The 21,142-nt window shown below is 36.9% G+C and overlaps 1 protein-coding gene and 1 long non-coding RNA gene across 4 annotated transcripts; one reads left to right on the forward strand and one right to left on the reverse strand.

Annotated features, from left to right (window-relative positions):
* Positions 1-180: 180 nt before the first annotated feature.
* LOC112180529 lies at positions 181-12,139 on the reverse strand. 3 transcript variants are annotated; one of them, XM_040510534.1, is made up of 18 exons: positions 12,108-12,139; positions 11,914-12,015; positions 11,212-11,248; positions 10,341-10,387; positions 10,189-10,260; positions 9,902-10,009; positions 8,454-8,566; positions 4,319-4,709; positions 3,478-3,690; positions 3,267-3,359; positions 3,054-3,148; positions 2,120-2,546; positions 1,755-2,015; positions 1,381-1,634; positions 1,133-1,297; positions 948-1,049; positions 788-854; positions 181-498 (listed from the first exon to the last, which is right to left on the reverse strand). In XM_040510534.1, exons 12-18 carry the CDS (start codon positions 2,123-2,125, stop codon positions 409-411), a joined length of 945 nt encoding a protein of 314 aa, XP_040366468.1. In that variant the 5' UTR covers positions 2,126-2,546; positions 3,054-3,148; positions 3,267-3,359; positions 3,478-3,690; positions 4,319-4,709; positions 8,454-8,566; positions 9,902-10,009; positions 10,189-10,260; positions 10,341-10,387; positions 11,212-11,248; positions 11,914-12,015; positions 12,108-12,139; the 3' UTR covers positions 181-408. The 3 variants fall into 3 exon arrangements, 2 of the variants coding, with proteins under 2 accessions (XP_040366468.1, XP_024174855.1); XR_005803099.1 differs by lacking the exons at positions 11,212-11,248; positions 11,914-12,015; positions 12,108-12,139 and having other exon boundaries at positions 608-854; positions 10,341-10,583; XM_024319087.2 differs by lacking the exons at positions 11,212-11,248; positions 11,914-12,015; positions 12,108-12,139 and having other exon boundaries at positions 10,341-10,584.
* A 3,200-nt stretch (positions 12,140-15,339) lies between these two features.
* On the forward strand, positions 15,340-20,836 carry LOC112180202. Its single transcript, XR_002928143.2, has 5 exons — positions 15,340-16,285; positions 17,204-17,393; positions 18,425-18,446; positions 18,996-19,090; positions 20,574-20,836. It is a non-coding gene; the product is annotated as an uncharacterized LOC112180202 (long non-coding RNA).
* Positions 20,837-21,142: the final 306 nt, after the last annotated feature.

Consider the following 21,142-nt stretch of genomic DNA (forward strand, 5'->3'; position numbering starts at 1 on the left):
GAGACATCGATTTTAGTTTCGAAACTGATGTAATATCTCTTTATTGACATCGTTTTTGTAGTTTAACACTAATTTCAAACAGGTGTATATACATCATATCCTTTATATGAGATGATGTCCAAGAAATTAATTATAGCTGCTAAAATGCTTGTAATCCACATTCGACAACATGACATTCTGAATTAATTGAATATGAGGCATTGCATTAATTTCTGTCAAACAGCAGAATTGTTAATAGTTCCAAAAATAGGCAAACACACCCCAACCTACATCAAGGCTAGCCCAAAATAGACCATTGCAATAACTATATGCAGTTTAGTTCACCTGCAACTGTACAATGTTCTACTTCAAAATGGTTCTACAAAATCTAGCTAGCCTTACTCAAAATCACTTTGGTAGAGTTAGCATCTATAGCAAAGTCTGCAAATAGTCAGCTACTTCAATGCGGACCTCGTCAAGTTCAACTTGGGTGTATACTTTCCGAGTCTTCGCTGCCCACTATGAATATATTCAATAACATAAGTCATAATCTGCCCACTATAAACGCACTACAAAATCTGCCCACTATAATTAAACCAAAGTTTCCATCAAACTATAATGCATATACCTTGGTCGGAAATGAAAGCGTGTCATCATTTATAATGTCCTTCATGTATCGCATTACACAATAGCCACACTCAACTCCACCCGGTTGTTTAGGTACGCCATGTTTATTTACATTATTGAATTAGAAAGTTCATACTAAATAGAATATTGTAACTTAATCAATCACATATATCATACTAACCGGAAGTAGTTTCAATTTCGGCACCTTGTTAGCCCTACCCGTTTCAGCATTGAAACTTTTAATTGGACTGCACAAAACAAACTATGTCATTATCTAGCAGAAAATAACTTAGTTATATAGACAATTGAAAATAAAAAACCAAGGACATGCATGTGCTAACTTTATCATAGAGTTCTCCCATGCTTGGTAATGGATTGATTTTCCCAAAGGGTCCAAGATGTAGATTTCATCCTCCCATATGATTGTCAATATCCAATGTTCCCTACATTATTAATGTAGCCCACATAATGTATCACCAACTAAATAAACTGCAGCTGACCACCAAAAGAGATGAAGAATACTTACCCCGGATTGTAGGACATAAAGAATATGCGATCAGCCTTTCCTTCTTTCAACCGATTCACTAAGTAGGAACTAAAGTCTGATCTCTCGCAATTATATGTAGCAGCAGGATCAATAAAGGCAAAAGTTTCCAACTCGTCTTGTTCAGTAATAAGTTCATGTAGTTGCCTATGTAAAAAAATCTGGGATTAAATTGTTGAAACTTGAGACATACAAAATCAAAAATCATGTCCAAGTAAGAATGTGCTTACACCATGTATGCTGCTATCACTCCTTGGCCAATCTTTTTCATTTCTAAGAGATCAATCACATTCTCAGTCAAGATGAAGAGTTCTTTGTGTATGCCAAAGACATTGTCATCCAACACTGTGGTTATTGCCTCACTAGTTTGTTTCATGATTGTTGTGGCATGTTTGTACAATAACTTACAGCGCTTGGGCACAAATGGAGGAAGCTCAACTTTATTGAACATTGATTTGACGAAATCCATATTTCTTTTCTTTTTCTGTTAGCAAAGAAATTGGATCACATCATCATTTAATCAAACTAACTATAATGTGTACTCCTATAGCTGCAATATAAAACAGAACCTACAATATGCAACAACATATGGATCCATATATACCTTCACTGGTTGTCTTCGAATAACAAACTCCTCAGGCCAAGCCATGTGACTTCCAACCGCTTCTCGAACAAATTCCATCTCACCCATTATAGGGAAAGGTAATGGTGCATCGCCTTGAATCTCACCATCCACCGACACTCTAACACACCCCTCCTTCAATGGAGCTCCATGTATCGTCTTGTTAATATCCGCGTCATCGAATACGGTACCAAAAGCAACTATGTTGCTGATGGTATTCACTGCCAACTCGCAGGTGCCACCCTAGAAGAAAAATCATATTCACAAATTACCAAATAGCAATGAGATTACACACATTAAAAGAAGACAAATATTGAAATTGGAATAGGTGTAATATATTTACTCACAATCATCTACATTTTCTTGCACCTTGTCAACATCAAGATAAATTGGCCTTTTCTTTTCTTTATCATGGAAACTGCCTTTATCTGATATAGGGGAATATGGTGTATAGGTTGCCTTTTCTGTTATCAATGCTTCTAATTGAGCAATCTTTTTATGTAATAGCTCTTCTGCCTTTGCTTGTTTTTCAAGAATTATTTTCTTTGTCTCCTCCACCTCCCGATCACGCTCTCTATCACGTGCCAGTAATTTTGCCTTAGTAATTCTCACCCTTTTCTGCTTTGGAAGCTTAAAGTAGGTAGACGGATTTACGAAGCCTCCAACACCCCTTACCCTACCCGAATGTTTAGGAGTTTCTAGTGCTTGAGATAATACATCACTACTCCCTGAAATTTCTAGCTCACCCTTCCTTTTCTTCTCCATCAATTCATCCTGATAAGATATGTAAAGATACATTACATGAGGTCATAAACTATAAATTATTGAAAACCCATCAGAAGCAGTAGCACAACTAATACAAAATATGTAGTATCAGCCAAAGAGCTTATTGTTATACTCCGAAACATCAATATCAGGAGGTTATAAGAAATGATCACTTTTAGATTCATATATGCCTAATCAAGTTGAGGAAGGATCGATTAATAATAGATTTAAACTATAAATTATTGAAAACCCATCAGAAGCAGTAGCACAACTAATACAAAATATGTAGTATCAGCCAAATAGCTTATTATTATACTCCGAAACATCAATATCAAGAGGTTATAAGAAATGATCACTTTCAGATTCATATATGCCTAATCAAGAAGAGGAAGGATCGATTAACAATAGATTTAAACTTAACAATACTTACTCATTTCCCAAAGGTTTAAACTACTTTCCAATGTCACCATCAGATTCATATATGCCTAATGAAACAACAGTTTCTGTGATACTTACTATCTTTGTTGCAATCAGTGTCACCTCCTCACTTATCTCCCCATTTTTAAGTACACGGGCCTTCTTCCATAGAATTGCACGGTCAATAACCTCTCCTTCAGGGCAAGAATGTTTTTGTGCAGCGGTTAAAACTTAATAGTAATTACATTGTATATAAAGCGTTTAGAAATCATTATGCTAAAAAATGTATCACAAGAACAGATTATAATTTACCGATTCCTCCTCTAGTCCAATATATCCCTTTCTTCATAATCTATGATGGTATTTTCTCTTCTTGACTCGTTTACTTTGGTCATTATGAAGTTTCTGCACAGAAAATTAAGACTTCAAATCATCTATATTAAAGTGCATGTTGAAAGTTAGATTAAAATCAGAAAAGTACTCAATATAGACTATAACAGCCTTCTATGTAAACTCATCATACCAGCCATGCCTCTGTAGTCCTCTGACTTACAAACTCCTTCCATGGATGCAACCCAACGAATGCATACTGCTTTGGTGGCTTTCTCAATTTCTTCTTCTTTCCTAAGTATGGCAGCACATACTTATTTGTTAAGTTGGTCTTGAATTGTCTCCATTTTGTGCCAGCAGATGTCAACACCAATTTCTTGATTTCAGGGGCCACTTTGAATGTATCCTGTGCAAAGATGAGTAATAGACATGTAAGAACAAACTGGACATACTCAGAAATTGACAAATAACAAATCTGGCTGCGCAAGTTGGAAAAAAAGGTCCAAATAACAGTAGCTTGCACACTCCAAAACTCATTATTCATACTGGTCACAATTCATTGCAAAAGTTAGGAGAAAAATCAGTTCCAATTCTCTTTGATTAGATAAAATGATTTCCACAATTTCATTCTAAACTTTTGAAAAGTAAAATGCTAACACAATCCCCCACTATTCCCTGCATTATAAAGGATTATGATAATCCTCAAAATTGAAAAGAAATAGGTGTTCGGTATGGTTACGCAGCCAAAAAAAAGTAATTCATAACTTCAATCTCTATACCCAACACTTTCCTTGCATATAAGCCTATAATCCAAACATAATATCGCTGCAAAATTGAAAGGTACATAGATCAATTCTTCTCCAACTCTACATTTTTCTACTTCCAAATACTAAACAGACCACAAATTTCCTTTCCTTATTGATCAGCAGCTACACTAACAATAAGAAATTGAAATACCAACATGGTGAACTGAACACTTACTGACAAAACTAAACAGATATAATCAATTGACAAAGAATAGCATGGATCAATACCTAGACGTCGATCCAAATTTTATCTTTCAATTCACCGTCTACTTCGAGCTAGCTTACAATGTTAATGGGCACCATTTTCCGCGCTAGCATCCCTATATATGATTGCAAAGTGTGTCGTACTCGTCCATTGGGATTCCCCGTGTCGGTGTATGTCACTTTAAATTTTTTTCCCAAAGCCTTCTTGATCACAACCTTATACATTTCCACCACACTTCGCTTCCCTCTTCTTTTAGTTGATTCGATGCTTGTGATGGTCTCTGCAGATTCAGATTCTGCTTTCTTATCATCCACCTTGTCAGCCTCAGAACAAGTCTCCAAATCAGCTTCTTTCTTTGACTTTTTATCTCTTTCAGCTTTTTCCTTGTTCTTGGAACCCATTGCTTCCAACTATCTGTTGACAAAGCACAAATAAATGTTATAGGCAAACAAAACACTTAAAAACAGTAACCTGCTAAATCAGTAAATAGTGAAGTGTACATCAAAGACTATCATAAACAAATGCACTTAAATAAATCACATAGTTGATTCAAAGTCATAAAACAACGATTAAAAAGTGTTTTAACTTCAAATACAATACAAATACAAGCCTAACTATTGTCATCTTGGAGAGGTGAATTGGTCAACCCAAAACCCCTCCACATTCGCTCTCATGTAAGTGGCATCAGGCTCATTCTCATCTTCATCACAAGGCGAAGGTATTTCTGCACAGAACGGTTGATGTTCCATAGAGGTGTCCCCTAGATCATCTTCATAGAAACAGTCATGGTAATCTCTGTTTGGGGTTGGTAGTACAACGGACCACTCTGCATCGATAGGATCTTCCACATAAAAAACTTGTTTCACTTGACCAGCAGAAGCAAATCTGTCTTTCTTATGGCCTTGCCTATTAAGGTTTACCAATGTAAAACCTAACTCGTTTAATTCCTTTTTCATTCTCTGCCTATCGACACAAAAATAAAGGGGCCTTGAAATCATGATCATCAACCTCCCAAATCTCTTCAATGACCCCATAAAATGTCATATCACTCTCCACCGGATTTTTATCCTTGGCACTCGATACCTGCCAAGTTTTAGCCACTAAGGTAACACCACTATTTTAGACAGCTCTAGCATTGTCTCGCTGCTTTGTGAAGTATTTAACTCTATTATATCGATACCCTTCGTAATTATGCACCATAAAACTCGGTTTTCCAGCTAGCCACCTAATTGTTTGGGAAACCTCGTTAGGATTTTCCTTTATTTGAGCTGAAACCTGGTTACACAATAGGCATATTATGTCAACTTTTGCAATCTATACACTTCATTCTTACACAAATAAACAGCTGAACAAAATATGTACTCACCTTGGCTTCAAACCAATCAGCAAAAGTACGATTGTGCTCACTAATAAACCACTGTTTACTCTTCTTTTTCCCAGCATACAGCTGCTCTACAATGTTTTTATGTGCGCTGTCCACATAAAAGAATAATGAGGATATGTCTGGTGCAATATTCATAGTAGATTAAAATAAAGGAATAAGATAAAAATATAAGGTTAATGTACTTACATCTTATATAGATCCACCTCAGCATTACTGGACAACACATGAAGATGTGCCTGATCTCTCTCTTTCTCATCAATGCACTTAAGTTTCGCAGTAGAAAGTGGGCCACAGAGCTTACTTTGATCCTTAGGAACTCCAATTGGATTACAACGTTGAACAAACTCGGAGCAAAACTCCACAGATTCTTCTCCAACATAACTCTCGGCTATACAACCTTCTGGATGAAAATGGTTACAAACATACCCCTTCAAAACTTTCATAAACCGTTCAAATGGGTACATCCATCTATAGAAAACGGGACCACATAATCACACTTCTCTAACTAGGTGCACAGTAAGATGTACCATTATGTTGAAGAAGGAGGGAGAGAATATCTTCTCTAGCCCGCACAAGGTCAAAACCAAATCGGATTGCAACTTATCTAACTTTGAGACATCAACCACTTTGGTGCACAAAGCATTAAAGAAGAAGCACAGCCTCATTATGGAGATTCGAACATGCTTAGGAAGCATCAAACGAATGGCCACAGGAAGCAACTGTTGCATTAATGTATGACAATCATGTGACTTCAATCCATACAGCTTCAAATCATCCATAGACACCAAATTTTTTATGTTTGATGAATGACCATAAGGAACTTTCATAAACAAGAAAGAAGTACACATTTTTATCTTCTGTACCCTTGACAAAGTATATAGGGCAGCAAGTAAATAGGTTTTTTCTCTCCAATATTTGGACCCAAATCAAGTCTAACACCCATGTCAACCATATCTAAACGGGCAGCCACACTATCTTTTGTTTTAGAAGGCATGTTTAGTAATGTACCAGTCACACTTTCACAAACATTCTTATCAATATGCATCACATCGAGAGCATGGCGAATATGAAGAGATTTCCAATACTCCAAGTTGAAAAAAATGGATTTTTTCTTCCAAGAAGAAGTACCGGCAGAATCGGAGTTCTTCTTTTTTTTTCCCTTGCCATACTCATAGTTAATATGTTCTACCCTCTTAAACACTTCCTCTCCGGATAGTGGTGTAGGTGCAACTTCAAATTCTTGTTCATTATTAAATGCTTTTTTCTCCCTCCTATAAGAATGATGACGAAGTAGATACTTACGGTGGCAGCCATAAGACATTTTCCTACTATGGGGCAAATGTATGGCTGAAGTTGTATCACAACAAATTGGGCATGCTTTGTAACCTTTAGTGGTGCACCCCGACAAGTTTCCATATGCGGGAAAAGCATTGATGGTCCACAACAAAACAGCTCTTAGAGTGAAATATTCTTTTCTATGAGCATCATACACATCATTAACTCCATCCCACATAGTTTTCAAATCATCAATTAATGGCTCTAAGTAAATATCAATGTCATTTCCCTGCTGTTTTGGACCAGATATTAATAGAGATAACATCATAAACTTCCTCTTCATGCATAACCATGGAGAAAGATTATAAGTCACCAATATTACGGGCCAACAACTATACCTACTACTTAGAGAGCTATGTGGGTTGATACCATTTGCTGACAATGCTAACCGAAGGTTTCTTGATTCACTAGCAAATTCGGGCCACTTATAATCAACCAACTTCCAAGTAGGAGAATCAGCTGGATGGCGCATGTGTCCATCCTTAGTTCGCTTATCCTTATGCCAAGTGAGCATTTCAGCTGTTCCAACAGATCTAAACAAGCTCTTAAATCTGAGAATTATAGGAAAGTACCACAACACCTTGGCGGGTTGGCCAACTTTTATAGTTTTATCCCTCTTTAACTTCCAATGAGAGACACCACACTTAGGATAAGTAGTTGCTGCAGAAAATTGTTTCCTATACAATATGCAGTCGTTAGGACATGCATGTATTTCTCATATTGCAGCCCCAAATTGGTGAGAGTCTTCTTTGCCTCATAATGAGTTTGAGGCAATACATTATCCTTTGGAAGCAAAGACCCAACAGTGGCAAGTATTTCAGAAAAACAAGTGTCACTCATGCCAAACCTAGCTTTCAAATTATGAAGTTGCACCAATGCCTCTAACTTAGTGTGTTCACTATCTTCAAATAATGGTCTTTCGGCTTCATCAACAAACTTAGTAAACTCATATGACTCCTCATCATAATCACCTTCATTGAAGGTTGCTTGACACATATCAACAGCTTCAGACCCAAATCGAGTGTTTGGAGGCAGGCCTAAACAACTAGGTGCACTGGCACAGGAGGACAATGTAGGTTCTCCATGCCACATCCAGTTTGTGTATCCCAAACTAAAGCCATAATCATACAAATGTCCCCTAATGACTTTAATCGACTTCTTTTTGAAATTTACACATCTTGCACAAGGGCAACGAATTCTATTAAGGTTACTAGCATTTTCTTCAGCAAAAAATAAAGAAATTTTCAACACCCAATTCGTACTTTAAAGTATCCCTATCTGCATTTATCCAAGATTTATCCATTGCTGAAATTAAAAAAAAATAAAAACAATAAAAAAAATTGAAATTAATGAAGTCATGGCATCAAACCAAACTCAAAACTTCAAGAATTCTTAAACTTCATGCACAAACCAAAGTCTATAAGAGTTGGATTGCTTACCTGAACACTTGGATTTATCTTGAAGTGATTGTTGAAACTAAATGCTCCTCAAATTTCAGACCCTCTGTTGTACGCTTCAATTGTTCAAACACTTCCTCTACAAGGACGCTCTCCTGCCAGCATATTGAAGTTTAGAAAAAGTAGCATCCTTTAAATAATACGGATATAAGTCTGAATTAAAGCAATTGGCAGATAACTGTAGAATTTAAGAACTATAGTATATTTGTTTCAAGCAATCTGATTATATACAATCTTAAAGCATCAGCCAGTGAACAGATTTAGGACATACAAACCAGGCCAAAATCAAATCAATACATCTTATTTCCCTTAAGTACATCATAAATTGAGTAAAACAACAACCTTTCTTGAAACATCAAGTATGTAGATTGCTTCATATTATATATAAGAGAAGTGCAAACAATAAATAACGTAGTTCAAATCAGCTGTTTATTCACAATTAAATCTAGAACATTAATACACAACTATGGGATAACATTTGTACAAGATACATAGGGCACGTTTACTTACTTGGAAGGAAAGGGAATGATTACGGGGTAAAAACATTCCTGCATTTACTAACACGTAAAGGAATCAAAATGATTCCGGGTAAAAGAATTTCTGCGTTTACTAACACATGAAGGAATCGGAATGGATGTAGGTCCCACCTCCTTATCAGGAATCGATTCCTGAATACTCAGGAATTCGATTACGAAGGGGGGAGATGGGTTTAGGAATCATTCCTCCGGAATCAATACCGATTCCTTTCTTCTCCCATTCCACTTGTCTCCGATTCATGATTATTTTCCATTCCAAGTAAGTAAACATGCCATAATTGATTATATTTAAGTTAATAACATAAAGCTAATGTTCTTGAATGAGGGTGTTAAAATATTAATGACTAATGCCTTTTGGAAATTAAAAAAGAAAAAAAAAACAAGGATTATTATTTCAATGGACGTCTCAATAAAAATAAGTTTCGAACATTGGTACTTTCATATTGTAATCTGCTAGTAACCTTCGTTAAACACAAAAGTAGACAATAATATACCATACTAGAAACTGGACATACTGATCTGCTTTAGAAAATATGAACAGATTTCTTATGTTTGTTTCGAACAGTGGTGCAACTATCAAATAAATCTCACTTCAATTTTACAGTAAAGTAAGTAAAATTTAATTAGCTCCAGTAGACCCCAACTCTTTTCTTTCCTATTTGAGTTCCAAGATTAATATTTTTTTCTTTTCAGTTTCTTGTATTTATGTGCTTTTAATTCATCTACTATACCATAATCTCAAGCTCCATCACTAGTTCACGTATTTGGAAACAGACCATTGAAATCAGTTAGATGGGTTGGTGAGTTAGCACCCAAAATGTCAAAACCATAATACAAAAAGAATAATCCTAAGCTGGTGATTAAGAGGAATAGTTTTCCCAATCCTACACTTACCAAACATGCATATATCTTCCTCTTCTGAAGCCTCTAATCCACCAATCAAAAGGCCACTTCCAACCGCCAGTAGATAGAAAAGCAAAGCATAAACATCCCTGCGTTTTTCTGAACACACAGATTCAATCATAACAATTTCAAATTTCAAATTCAATATATAACCTCAAAAGGAACATGCTTTACAATCACTACCACAGTTTATCGTATATAAAACAACACATACAAGTTTCCATACAAAAACAACCCATACAAAGCCATACAACCAAAAGAAATAATCGAACCCTCACCCTTTAATAGTTGTTTTTAATCCCTCTCTGTAACTTGCAAACAAAAAGGAACAAAAGAGTCAGAAGGCAGAGCTGCAAAACAGAAATACAAGGGGTTAGAATTAACAAAAAAAGGGCGGAACTGTAGGCCACTATTTCTTTGTGGTGCTTACCTCTGAAAGATTGGCAGCAAGGCTCGGCGGTGGAGACACAATGATGCCTGAAATGAAAAGGATAAATTAATGTTCACGAATAAAGAAAGAGAACAGTTAGCAAGTATAGTGTGCAGTGGTGAAGCGGTGCTGACAATCAAAAGTGACATTCTGAATTAATTTGTTAAGCCATTTGAGGTGGTGATGTGCTGCAGCAGTGCCAGACATAGTTAATAACAAATGACGGCTACATTAATTAAGCCTCAATCTGGAACTTGCAAAAATCAAACGCCCGTGACTATAATTAATTCAATCTTGTAGTTGCTAGACACATAAAGAATTAAGCTTTGTACACCAGAAGCTAGCAGACAAAAAAAGATGGCATGTTTAATCAATTAATCTTTGGAGTGCTAACAAGTTTAGTTAGAAGATAAATACAAAGTTCAGCAAAAGGTTCAATTAACAATTGCTTTGCCAAACAACAAATAGTTTTAATCATGTCAGGGCTTCTTAAAACGTGCTGCAAGTCATGGCCCTTCAAAATACATAATTGATTATATGTGCTGCAAGATAAGCTTTCAAGCATATATAATTGATTATTAAGTCATGGATTGCTTGGCATAATTCAAAGCATGAAAGGCATGTTGTACTTTTTGACAAAAATGATGGCAGGAGTCTTCAAATATATATTGCATGATTAACAATTGCAAATGATGGTTGATAAGGGAGGTGATGAACAAGAAGACAAAAGGCCAAGTATGCAAGCATGTGTGCAGAAACCATTTTAAATTGCTTTGTTTTCTGGAATCGGTGGTAAATGGTGGTCACAATCAAAGCAAGACATGGTGGCAACAACAAACACAAGGCAGCAAGGTCATTGTCAAAAGTCTACCTTTCTGAAAGATTGACCGTGGAAAAATGGTGAAGACCTGCAGATAATGACAAATAGTGTTGATTAATATAATGGAATGAGAATTTGTCAAAACGTGCTGCAATCAAAGCAAAAAGAAAAAGAAAGAAGACGCTCCATCTCTAAATCACAACTAAGCCCAAGCAATTGGCAATTAGAAAACAAATATACATAATCCAAGACCAGTAGGACAAACCCACTTCAGAGCTGCCTCAAATAAACCCAAAAAACACAACAGATACTATTCTAAAACAACTTTTCTAAAAGAGCAAGTATAAGCCAGATTTCAAGAATCAATAGGTAAAGAACAAAATCAGAACCAACCCAGAAACTGATTAATCAAAACAATCGATACCCATATCAGTACTCATCTCAAAGCTTAAAACTTTACCATCGAAGCCATCACTGAAGCACAAACACAAAAGCATGCACCTTCCTTGAAGCAAATCACATCGATAATGTGAAGCTTTTTAGTTGATAAAGAAGCAAAATTTGACATTGGCGGACCACTCAAGGACATGTATGCTACGTTTGGTGAAATGGGTCCAACAAAGTTTGGAAATTTAAGCTTATGGTTTAGTTTAAGACCCAGAATTTGCAAAAACCGAAACCTAAAACTCAACAAAATCTCCAAAATTTCCCAAATCAGTGACAAACAAGGACAAGAATTGAGAAAGAGCGAACCAGAGATAAAGAATGGCCAGAAAGCTCCAGTTACATGGTCATGCAAGGCTTCGAACTTTGCCCAGCTCAATGAAGAATGCCTCGGTAGATGAAACACAAATCCTTGGAAGCAAATTAAGAAACAAAAGCTCAGATCGGTGATTCAGAACTCACAAATCATTCAAAGACATGTATTCCACAAATTAGTGAATTACCTATGACTCAGAAGCTCAAAGTTTCTCCAAAACGGCAGCCTCGATCTCCGATCCTGTTCACTGTCTTCGAGCACAGGAGCTGGTCTAACTAGAAAAAGAAGGAGGACGAGGCGTCGAGTTCTGCTTGGATTTGAAGAACCAAGAGGATGAGAGTTTTGGTCGGAGGCGTAGAACGAAGAGGAGGAATAGAGGCTGTCGAATAGTTAGGGTAGTCTTAAGTCAATTTTAGTCCAAATATGTCTAAGTGTGGGAAACAACTTTTCATCCCCGCGTTTTCTTTAAAATTTTTTTAACTTAGTCGCTCAGCCTTTCCGCAAAAATTTAAATCAAAGTTTAGACATCAGTCAACAGTAAATATCGATGTCAGTAATATACATAGAAATTGGTATTTGAGAAATCGATGTTAATGACATTTTTTTACATCACGTGAATTCCTCACCGATGTAATTGTCGTGATGTCTAAGGCCAAAATTCTAGTAGTGACATTACAAGTATGTCAATCGCATACATTACGAGTCTGTCGATCGCATACATTAAGCAATACCTATTGCATGAATAGTCATTATCATTTACAACACTCCCCCTTGGATATTTCATGTCAATAGTGTTGCCTCTGCTATGCGCTTCTAAGTTGCCTCGTCAAAAACCTTGCCAAGTAATAAAAACCCTGTAGGAAAAAACAACATTGGTCGAAGGAGAAAACGAGCACAACGCTCGTGAATGTGGAGTAGTCGACATCATTCCACACTCCCCCTCGTGTCACTCAAACTCGGTGATGACGTTTTGATCGTTGCCTCACTAAAAACTTGCCAGGTAACAAAAACCCTGTGGGACAAAAATAACCATGGTCGAAGGGCAAAAAGAGCATAACATGTCCTTCACAAAAAGAGACACCAGTTGTAGATCACTTAAGCCACATTCTTCATATGGACATTTCATACGGTCAGTGTCTTATAAATAATATTGCAAACTCTATCTGAATTGGTAAGAGATATAGAATGACTAATAGGATCAGAGACGATTACCATCGGACGGTGAACAGCAATCAGCAAAGATTCAACCCATTTCCAAAAAGACATCAAGAATCTGACTTGACCCCACCATTCCTCCAAACCCACCAAGACCACAAGCAACCCCCATTCCACCGCTACCGGAGCAATCCACTAACCCACTTTGAAACACTGCCCATGACTGCCATCACTTAAAATCAGAAAATTCAAGACACTTCGAATCCCCAAGCCCAGCCTCCGAGCAACCCTATCCAAATCATTAGAGGTAGAGAAATGATCTCCGACCAGAGATAAGAGAAAAACCAAATCTCCAAGAACTTCACCGAAGAACATGAGCAACCCTATCCATTGGAGAATTGGATCCCGAAACCACAGCCGCTCCCAAATATGATCCTAGAAGAAGAAGAACACAACCAACTTTTGCAACCAAACTACATAAACATCGACTGGAGAAACAAACTAACTTGTCCGACTGTACCCAAGTCAAGTTGGAAGCCATATCGATGTATAGGCGCCGCGGGACAAGCAAAGAAACCAAATTGTTAACTGCCAAACACTAGTTCCTGTTTTTGCGGAGCTCTCAAATAAACCAAAACACCTAAAATTGATTAAAATTAAGGGGTCTTGACCAAAAGCACCAAATTTTTGTTCCTAACTACACAATTTAACAGAAAATGACCATTTTGACCGTAACTTAATTAAGAAATTACAACATGCCACTCTTTATCTATCTCCTCCTTCCAGATCTCTCTCTCTCTCTCTCTCTCTCTCTCTCTCTCTCTCTCTCTCTCTCTCGCTCTATCTATCTATCTATCTATCTGATCTCAGATCTCCATATCCGGTGCAATGATGGCGACGATGCCCTCCGTCGACCTCGCCGCCCGTTTCTCTACAGCCAGCTTTGAAGTCATCAACGCTCAATTCTCTCCGGTCACCAGTTCGACTCGAGTTCGTTTCCAGTCCCTCATCTTCGACACTGAGTTTGTTTCCAGTCTATCTTTATCTCTCTCCTCCTTTCTGATCCGATTTCTTTATTCCTTTCTCTCTCTTAGGTGAGAATCTGAGGAGCATCCCTAATTAACTCAGCATCAGCTCATCAACTGTCGTGCAGCCAGTTTTCCGGTCAGGTTCTGGCGAGCTTCTGCGCTGGACCACAACCTCTTGGAAGGTACGCTGCCGTCGGCAATAACCAATTTCGCAGCCCCGGTGCATTTCAGCGTCGAAGGGAATATGCTCGGACGGTGTATGGGTGCCCAAATCATTTTTTTTGCAAAATGGGTGCCCAAATCTATTGAAGGGACATCTTTTTTTTTTTTTTAAGTAATCGGACAAAAGAGCAAAGAAAAGTTTTGAATGTCTATTAGAGGGCAATAGACGCCTATTGAAGGGCAAGAAACATTTTTAAATTGATATAATCTCTTCTTTTTTTCTTTAATCAAAGTTTTATTTGTCTAATTTTAAGAATATATTAATTTCCATTCCGGCTACAGAAAGTTCTATTGGGGGGCAATAGGCGTCTATTGGGGGCAATACATGGCTGATAGACATCTATTGGGGGGCAATAGATGTCTATAGGGGCAATAACCGGTGAGGTTTTCAAAAAAGTCAGGTGGGCGGTGGCTGGTGACCGGAATCGGTGAAAGTTGGCTGGAATCCTGTGGCCGATGACGGAGCTCCAGCGAAATCTCCTATGGTTTCTCTCTCTCTCTAAGTAACAAAAAGGTGAGGGTAAAATGGTATTAAAAAAGTTAAATTTTTTTTTAATGGGGTATTAGCACTATGCCAAAAAGGTAATCATACGACACACATCAGACAGACAGAAGCCTAATTTTCTGTCGTCTCAATTTTTCAGACGACATAAAAATGTAACTATGTTGTCTGAATACTCACTGAAACACACTTTTTTCATTTTGAATAAGAGGGTGGCATTCAGACAACATAATAACGTTGTTAGCTCAAGATAGAAATATAGCTATTATTTTCATTCATCTGAAGCTGAGAAGGTAGTCATATTCAGACAACGGTGATAAGAAAATTCTGTTGTCTGAATATAAATTGTTGAAATTTTGGAATTCTCCCTCCATGCTCGTTTGACCATTTCCCTCTCAAAATGGTCAAACCCTAGTTGAGTCAAAAGACTAGTAACATTCAAACAACAGATTTAAAGAAATTGTGTTGTCTGATCAATTTTTTAATTTCGGTATTTTCTTTTTCCTTTGAAAGTCCCATGTCCTTAAGCCTGATATTTTTTTCATTTGGTCTAAAACCCTCAAGTCTCGAGTAGAGTTTCTCTTTGGGTCACCCACTCACCCCTTCTCCATCACTCTTCCGCTCTAGCTGTTTCTTTCCCTCATCAGATCTATGAACGAGGAACTAGTGTAGCTTTTGGGTACTCGAATCCAAAAACCCCAACTACATTTTTTTCTCTCTTTACTCGCTAGATCACCCGTTCGTCCAACCCTAGAATCGTAAAAAACTAGATTAGTTGCAGTAGCCATGGCCATCTCTGCCATGGACCCAAAAGCCGTGAAATCGGACTTGGTCTTCATCCTCGACTACGGCTCCCATACACCCACCTCATCACTCGCCGCATCCGATCCCTCTCCGTCTTCTCCCTCACCATCTCCTGCACCAACCCCCTCAAGGCCATCACCGACCTCAACCCCAGTGTTGTCATCCTCTCCGGCAGTTCCCATTCCGTCCACACCGACGACTCCCCCAGCTTCCCAGCCGGGTTCACCGAGTGGACCGAGGCCCACGACTTCTTCGTCCGCGGAATCTGCTATGGCTTGCAACTGATTGTACAGAAGCTTGGCGAGGTGGTTAGGGCTGGGAAGAAGCAAGACTATGGCAAGATGGAGATTGTGGTGGAGAGCAATTCGGGGATTTTCCGGGACCAAGAGGGTTGGGGATAGGCAGGTGGTGTGGATGAGCCATGGGGATGAGGTGGCTAAGTTGCCCCAGAGGTTCTGGGTGATGGAGCAGAGCTAGCAGGGAGTGGTGGCCGCCATTGAAAGCCCAGAAAGGAGGTTCTATGGGATGAGCCATGGGGATGAGGTGGCTAAGTTGCCCCAAGGGTTCCGGGTGATGGAGCAGAGCTAGCAGGGAGTGGTGGCCGCCATTGAAAGCCCAGAAAGGAGGTTCTATGGGCTGCAGTACCACCCTGAGGTATTATTTCAATGGACTTGTTATCATGTGCTTTCAACATTTTTGTTATGTATGTTGCCGAATTGGACTTTGATGAAACCCGCAATGTTTGTTATGACTTTCATATCTAGTAAATATGAATGGTTTTTGGTTCTTTCTGATTTCCCACAAAAAAAGTCATGTAGTAGAAGTCTCTGTTTCTATTTCAAAGTGTGTCACCTTCTGTGTGTTATAATGTGATGGAAAGGAATGTTAGCAGTTGCTTTAATGTTGACTGTTTGTTTTTTTTAAAGTTTTCCTTGATTGAAAATTTCAATTGTTATTAGCAATTATAACTGCTTCAGTGAATGAGATTCGTAAATAGGGAATGGGAAAGAATGGGTTTTGGGAAGAGAAATGGGTCAGGGGGAGTATTTTTCTCTCATTCCTTTCGTTATTTGCAGATAATCTCAAAAAATGATAGTTTTTTAATTGGCAGAATGTGTGTCAACTCCTATAATGTATGTTCTTCCTCTGAGTTTGGATTTCAGACTTTGATAAACCTAAAGACCTGTAAGTTGAGGAACTCATTACACTATTATCTTAAATTGAGTGAGTGATGCTTGTCCCATCTAGATTAGATTGACAGGAGAAGGTGGATTCCTCCTGTAATCTGCAGATGAAGTGTACACCCTCTCTCTAGTCGAGTTTCCTACCAAAAGAAGTTTGCTGAGCTTGTTGTTAAACTTTCTTTCACAAGTTACCCCAGACACTGAGTTGTAGATTCAATGCCATGCATCATTGTTAAACTTCTTTTATATATCCCTTTCAATTGTACTTGCTACCTAGTTTGACTATTACATTTTACTTGGAGATTATTTGTTATTATTTTGGAATAGCCTATTGTTGAGCTTGTATCTCCAGACTTGCTATGATTGTGTTTGTTTCCTTTTCCTTTAGAAGAACCGGCCATATTTCACATTTCTATCAACTCGATTGTAAAACTGCAAGTATGCTGCATTATCAAAAGAAGAGTGGGAAGAACAATTCGCAAGTATAAACTGCAAGTATGCTGCATTACTTGGAGATTATAGTTTTATTCTGAAGCATAAACAATGCAGGTTGTTAAAGTGAAATCAGCCATCTCAAGGTCTGGTTCATTCTCTATTATATATATCGATCTTATTTGCTTTACCGGAAAAGAAAAAAAACATTTGGGGACAAGCTGTGATTAATTAGTGATCTTTTTGATTGGCTTTTATATATTGTTTATAATCAACATGCATTTATGCAGAGTGGATTTAGATTATGGCAGCACTCACAGTTCTTATTTTAGTATCTGTTTGATAATCTCGAACCATTTTATGGCTCCACTTTTTCTAATTTTTGGTTGTACAGAATGAGACATGGTAGTTAATTAACTGTTATAATTGTTTGTTGGATCATTGTATGGAATTGGTCAAAGGTCTTTTGCTGTTATTAGCTGAGTTGATTGAATGAGTTGCTAGAAAAAGATTGGTAGAATAAGATTAGTGTTTCTGTCTTAGTTCGATGAGATGTTAGATATTTTCTGCTAAAAAGACAATTCTTTTTGTTTTTCTTTTTAAATAGATAGGGTGTTGTGTTTAGATTCATCAAATGTAGGTTCTTTTGGGTAAGTAAAACTCCTTTGCTGACAAAGTCAGATATCACCGGATATTTGAGGGATTATGAATATGAAACAAACTTAGTCCTCTGCTGCGTCTTCTTCTGCTTTACCAAGCCTTTTCTCTACTCTTTTCCCAGCTTGCCATCACCTGGGTATGTACCTTCCACTATAAATAATTGCTTCATAGGCAGCTGGACCTTTATTTCAAAATTTCATTTCTATTTGAACATTATGTCCACATTAAGAAAGGGGGAGTTCTAAGAGAGAAAATATTGATTACTGTTATGCTTCATTGATATGATTGCCCTCTTATTTGTGGTTTCTGCTTCAGACCGGTTTTCCTTATACTTTCAACTGAATTCATAGACCCTTTTTTTGCATGTTCATGATCTTCATAGCTATAGTTTGTGTTCGATATGAATTATATGATAGATTTCTATTAAAAGCTGTATGCTTAATTTTTCTCTTTGTCAATTGCATAATTTATTCTTCTTTGTATGATATCCTTATTTCTACTTTTTATTGTATTGCAGGTCTGTTAGCAAGAAGAAATAGGTGAGATTTCATGTTTGTGTGACTCAACTTAAAATATAGTTTCACGATGGGTATTCTAAGTGTCTTAACTCTTTTCTTATTTAATTCAACATCATACTCATCAAATATAATACAAGAAAATGAAGTATTTCTCACATACAAATAATATGGCATCCAGAAAGAAAATATCTCAAGAAGATAATTAAATGCAAATAGATTAGCTTATTGAATATAGGTGCTTCCTCGGTTCATACACAGTAGATCATACATAGAATAATTCATATTCCAGTTGTTTGCTTTTTTATTTTTTAAACATATTCCAGTTTATTGCTTTTATAATTCATGTTTTGTCGTCTTTCATCGGTTATGGATTTATGTTTTGTGCTCTCTGCTGCTTTGTGTGTTTTTTTTTGTTTTACTGGAGAACAGTTTTTCAGTGTATGTTTTAGTAGTGGAGTTGAGTTTTGATGGCTTTGTATGGCTCTTCGATTGCTGGTTGGTTTATGATATGAAATCACTACTCACTGAATCAGTAAATGATAGTTTTTTTGTTTGTTTTTGGTGATTTAGGTGTCAAGTGCTGGGTATGGTCACAATCTGAACTGTTAAAAGGTGCAATCATCCATCTTTGGGGCTTCTATCTCAACCTGGTCGTCTTTTTTACAGTTGAGTAATTAGCTCTCATTTTTTATTTTATTTTTTATTTAGTTTGTTTGGGAATTCCAGGCTATGTTCTCCTTCCTTAATTTCGTTATCTTGCATACCAACTCCTTTGAACATCTAAAGCGTTGCTCTTCATTGAAATGAGTTTCCTATTTTCTGTCCTGAGCTTTGTTTTTGTGTGTCTATATAATTTAGGATGTTGATCGATATGGGCTTCACTGTTAGCATCATTGTTCATTAGTGGATTGCTATGTTTCAAATTTAGTGTGGTTGTGAATATGAGATTTATATGAAATTAGATTAACAGCCAAGAACTCCATAACGTTACCAAGAAAACACTAAATTTTAATTTCTAGCATCTATTTATGCATGTCAACAAATTTATAAGAAAGCACATGTCGACCTTCTTAGTGCGGATCCCTGAAAACTTTTAAGGTCTCTCTCCTCATGGATTGAAATTTTCTTCCAAGAGTTTTTTATGGGTTTAATTTCTGAATTAGAGTTCCAATTTCACTTGTGTTTAATTTCTGAATAGTTGATGGTAAAACTCTTTCATTTTCTTTTATAGCTTTATCTGTAAAAATTTGCTGATCGAACAAAACCTACATCGTTTCTCTGGTCATTTCTCAATTCTTATATGACTACTTTCACATATCCTGTGAATATCTTATCAAGTCTTCCAAAAGCATCAGCATTATTCAAAAGGGAATGTATGGTGCTTGGACCCCAAATAGACTAAACAGTTTATTTGATTGGAAATTAATATGTCTTTGTTTTTTTGATTTGAAATCTTATTTGTTTTTCAGTTGAGCTAATAGAAGCGTTTTGTTTTGTTTTGTTTTGTTTTTAGGTTCTTCATTTCATGTAAAGTTTATGGTACCCCGAATTCTAATTATATTGATTGGAGATGCCTTATTTAATTTCAGATTATTCTGTTAATCACTTGATGCTTCTTTCTTCATATGTATTGAGTAGCTTCTGGTCCAAAATCAAGTATTTACAGTCCCACATATTAGAATATAAAACATAATTTACACAGAGCTTGGTATGGTATGAAATTTTGGGCACATCAGGTTATCAAAGTATGGTTATGATGTTAATTTGCTTCTGTGTGTGTGTGTGTGTGTGTGTGTGTGTGTGTATATGCGACTACTCTCTTTGACATAAGTTGACAAGTTTTGATCAGAGGCTGTGCAAAATGTAACTGTATTGTCATGTCTTTTGAGCCCAATGGCCTTGATTATGGCTCAAATTCAAGGTACAGAAAACACATTGAGAGCTGATAGACGATATTGGGTCTTAGTGCTCAAAACATTTGTTCTTTATTTGCGTATGTAAATATCTGGTTAGATTTCTCTGTCATGGAACAATAGTTGCTGGAATGTTTGGTTCTCATTCAAAAATGCATCAAGCATGCCCATGTTTTGTTCTTTTGATGATATCATTAGCCTAATAATTGTTTGGGTTTTGCTTTATACCTTGTAGTTTCAGCATATGCAGTGAAAAATTCTATGCAAACTCTTAAGGCAAGTGATTGGCATCTTAAAGGAGCTAGGAGCATTTAATATATTCTACAGCCAAGCCACGGGAGGAGAAGAAAAAACAAATGTCCAACCTCTAGAGTACATTGTAAATTATTTTGCTAGTTAGCTTCAATAGTAGATGTATTTTGATGGCTGTAATGACATTGGAGTTTTCAGAATGAATGTGAACATCAAAGAATGGCAAGAGCAAACTTATATGTGTCATCTGAAATACAAGGCAACAACAAACTTGAAAAACAATATGTTGTTGGAACAGCTGAGAAACAATAGAATAGAATCACAACTAACTATCCTCTGATATTGATTAAGACAACATAAAATTGTCGCTCAAATGTACATAGAACCACAAATAAGTATCCTCTTATATTGGTTAAGACAACAGATAGTTGTCGCTCAAAGGTACATAGAACCATAAATAACTATCCTCCTATATTGGTTAAGACAACAGAAAAATGTAATCTTAACTAAAAAACCACGACAAATATTTGTTATATTTAATAGACATAGACA

The sequence above is a fragment of the Rosa chinensis genome, chromosome 7, assembly GCF_002994745.2.
Source record: "Rosa chinensis cultivar Old Blush chromosome 7, RchiOBHm-V2, whole genome shotgun sequence".
In the NCBI taxonomy this organism is placed as follows: domain Eukaryota; kingdom Viridiplantae; phylum Streptophyta; class Magnoliopsida; order Rosales; family Rosaceae; genus Rosa; species Rosa chinensis.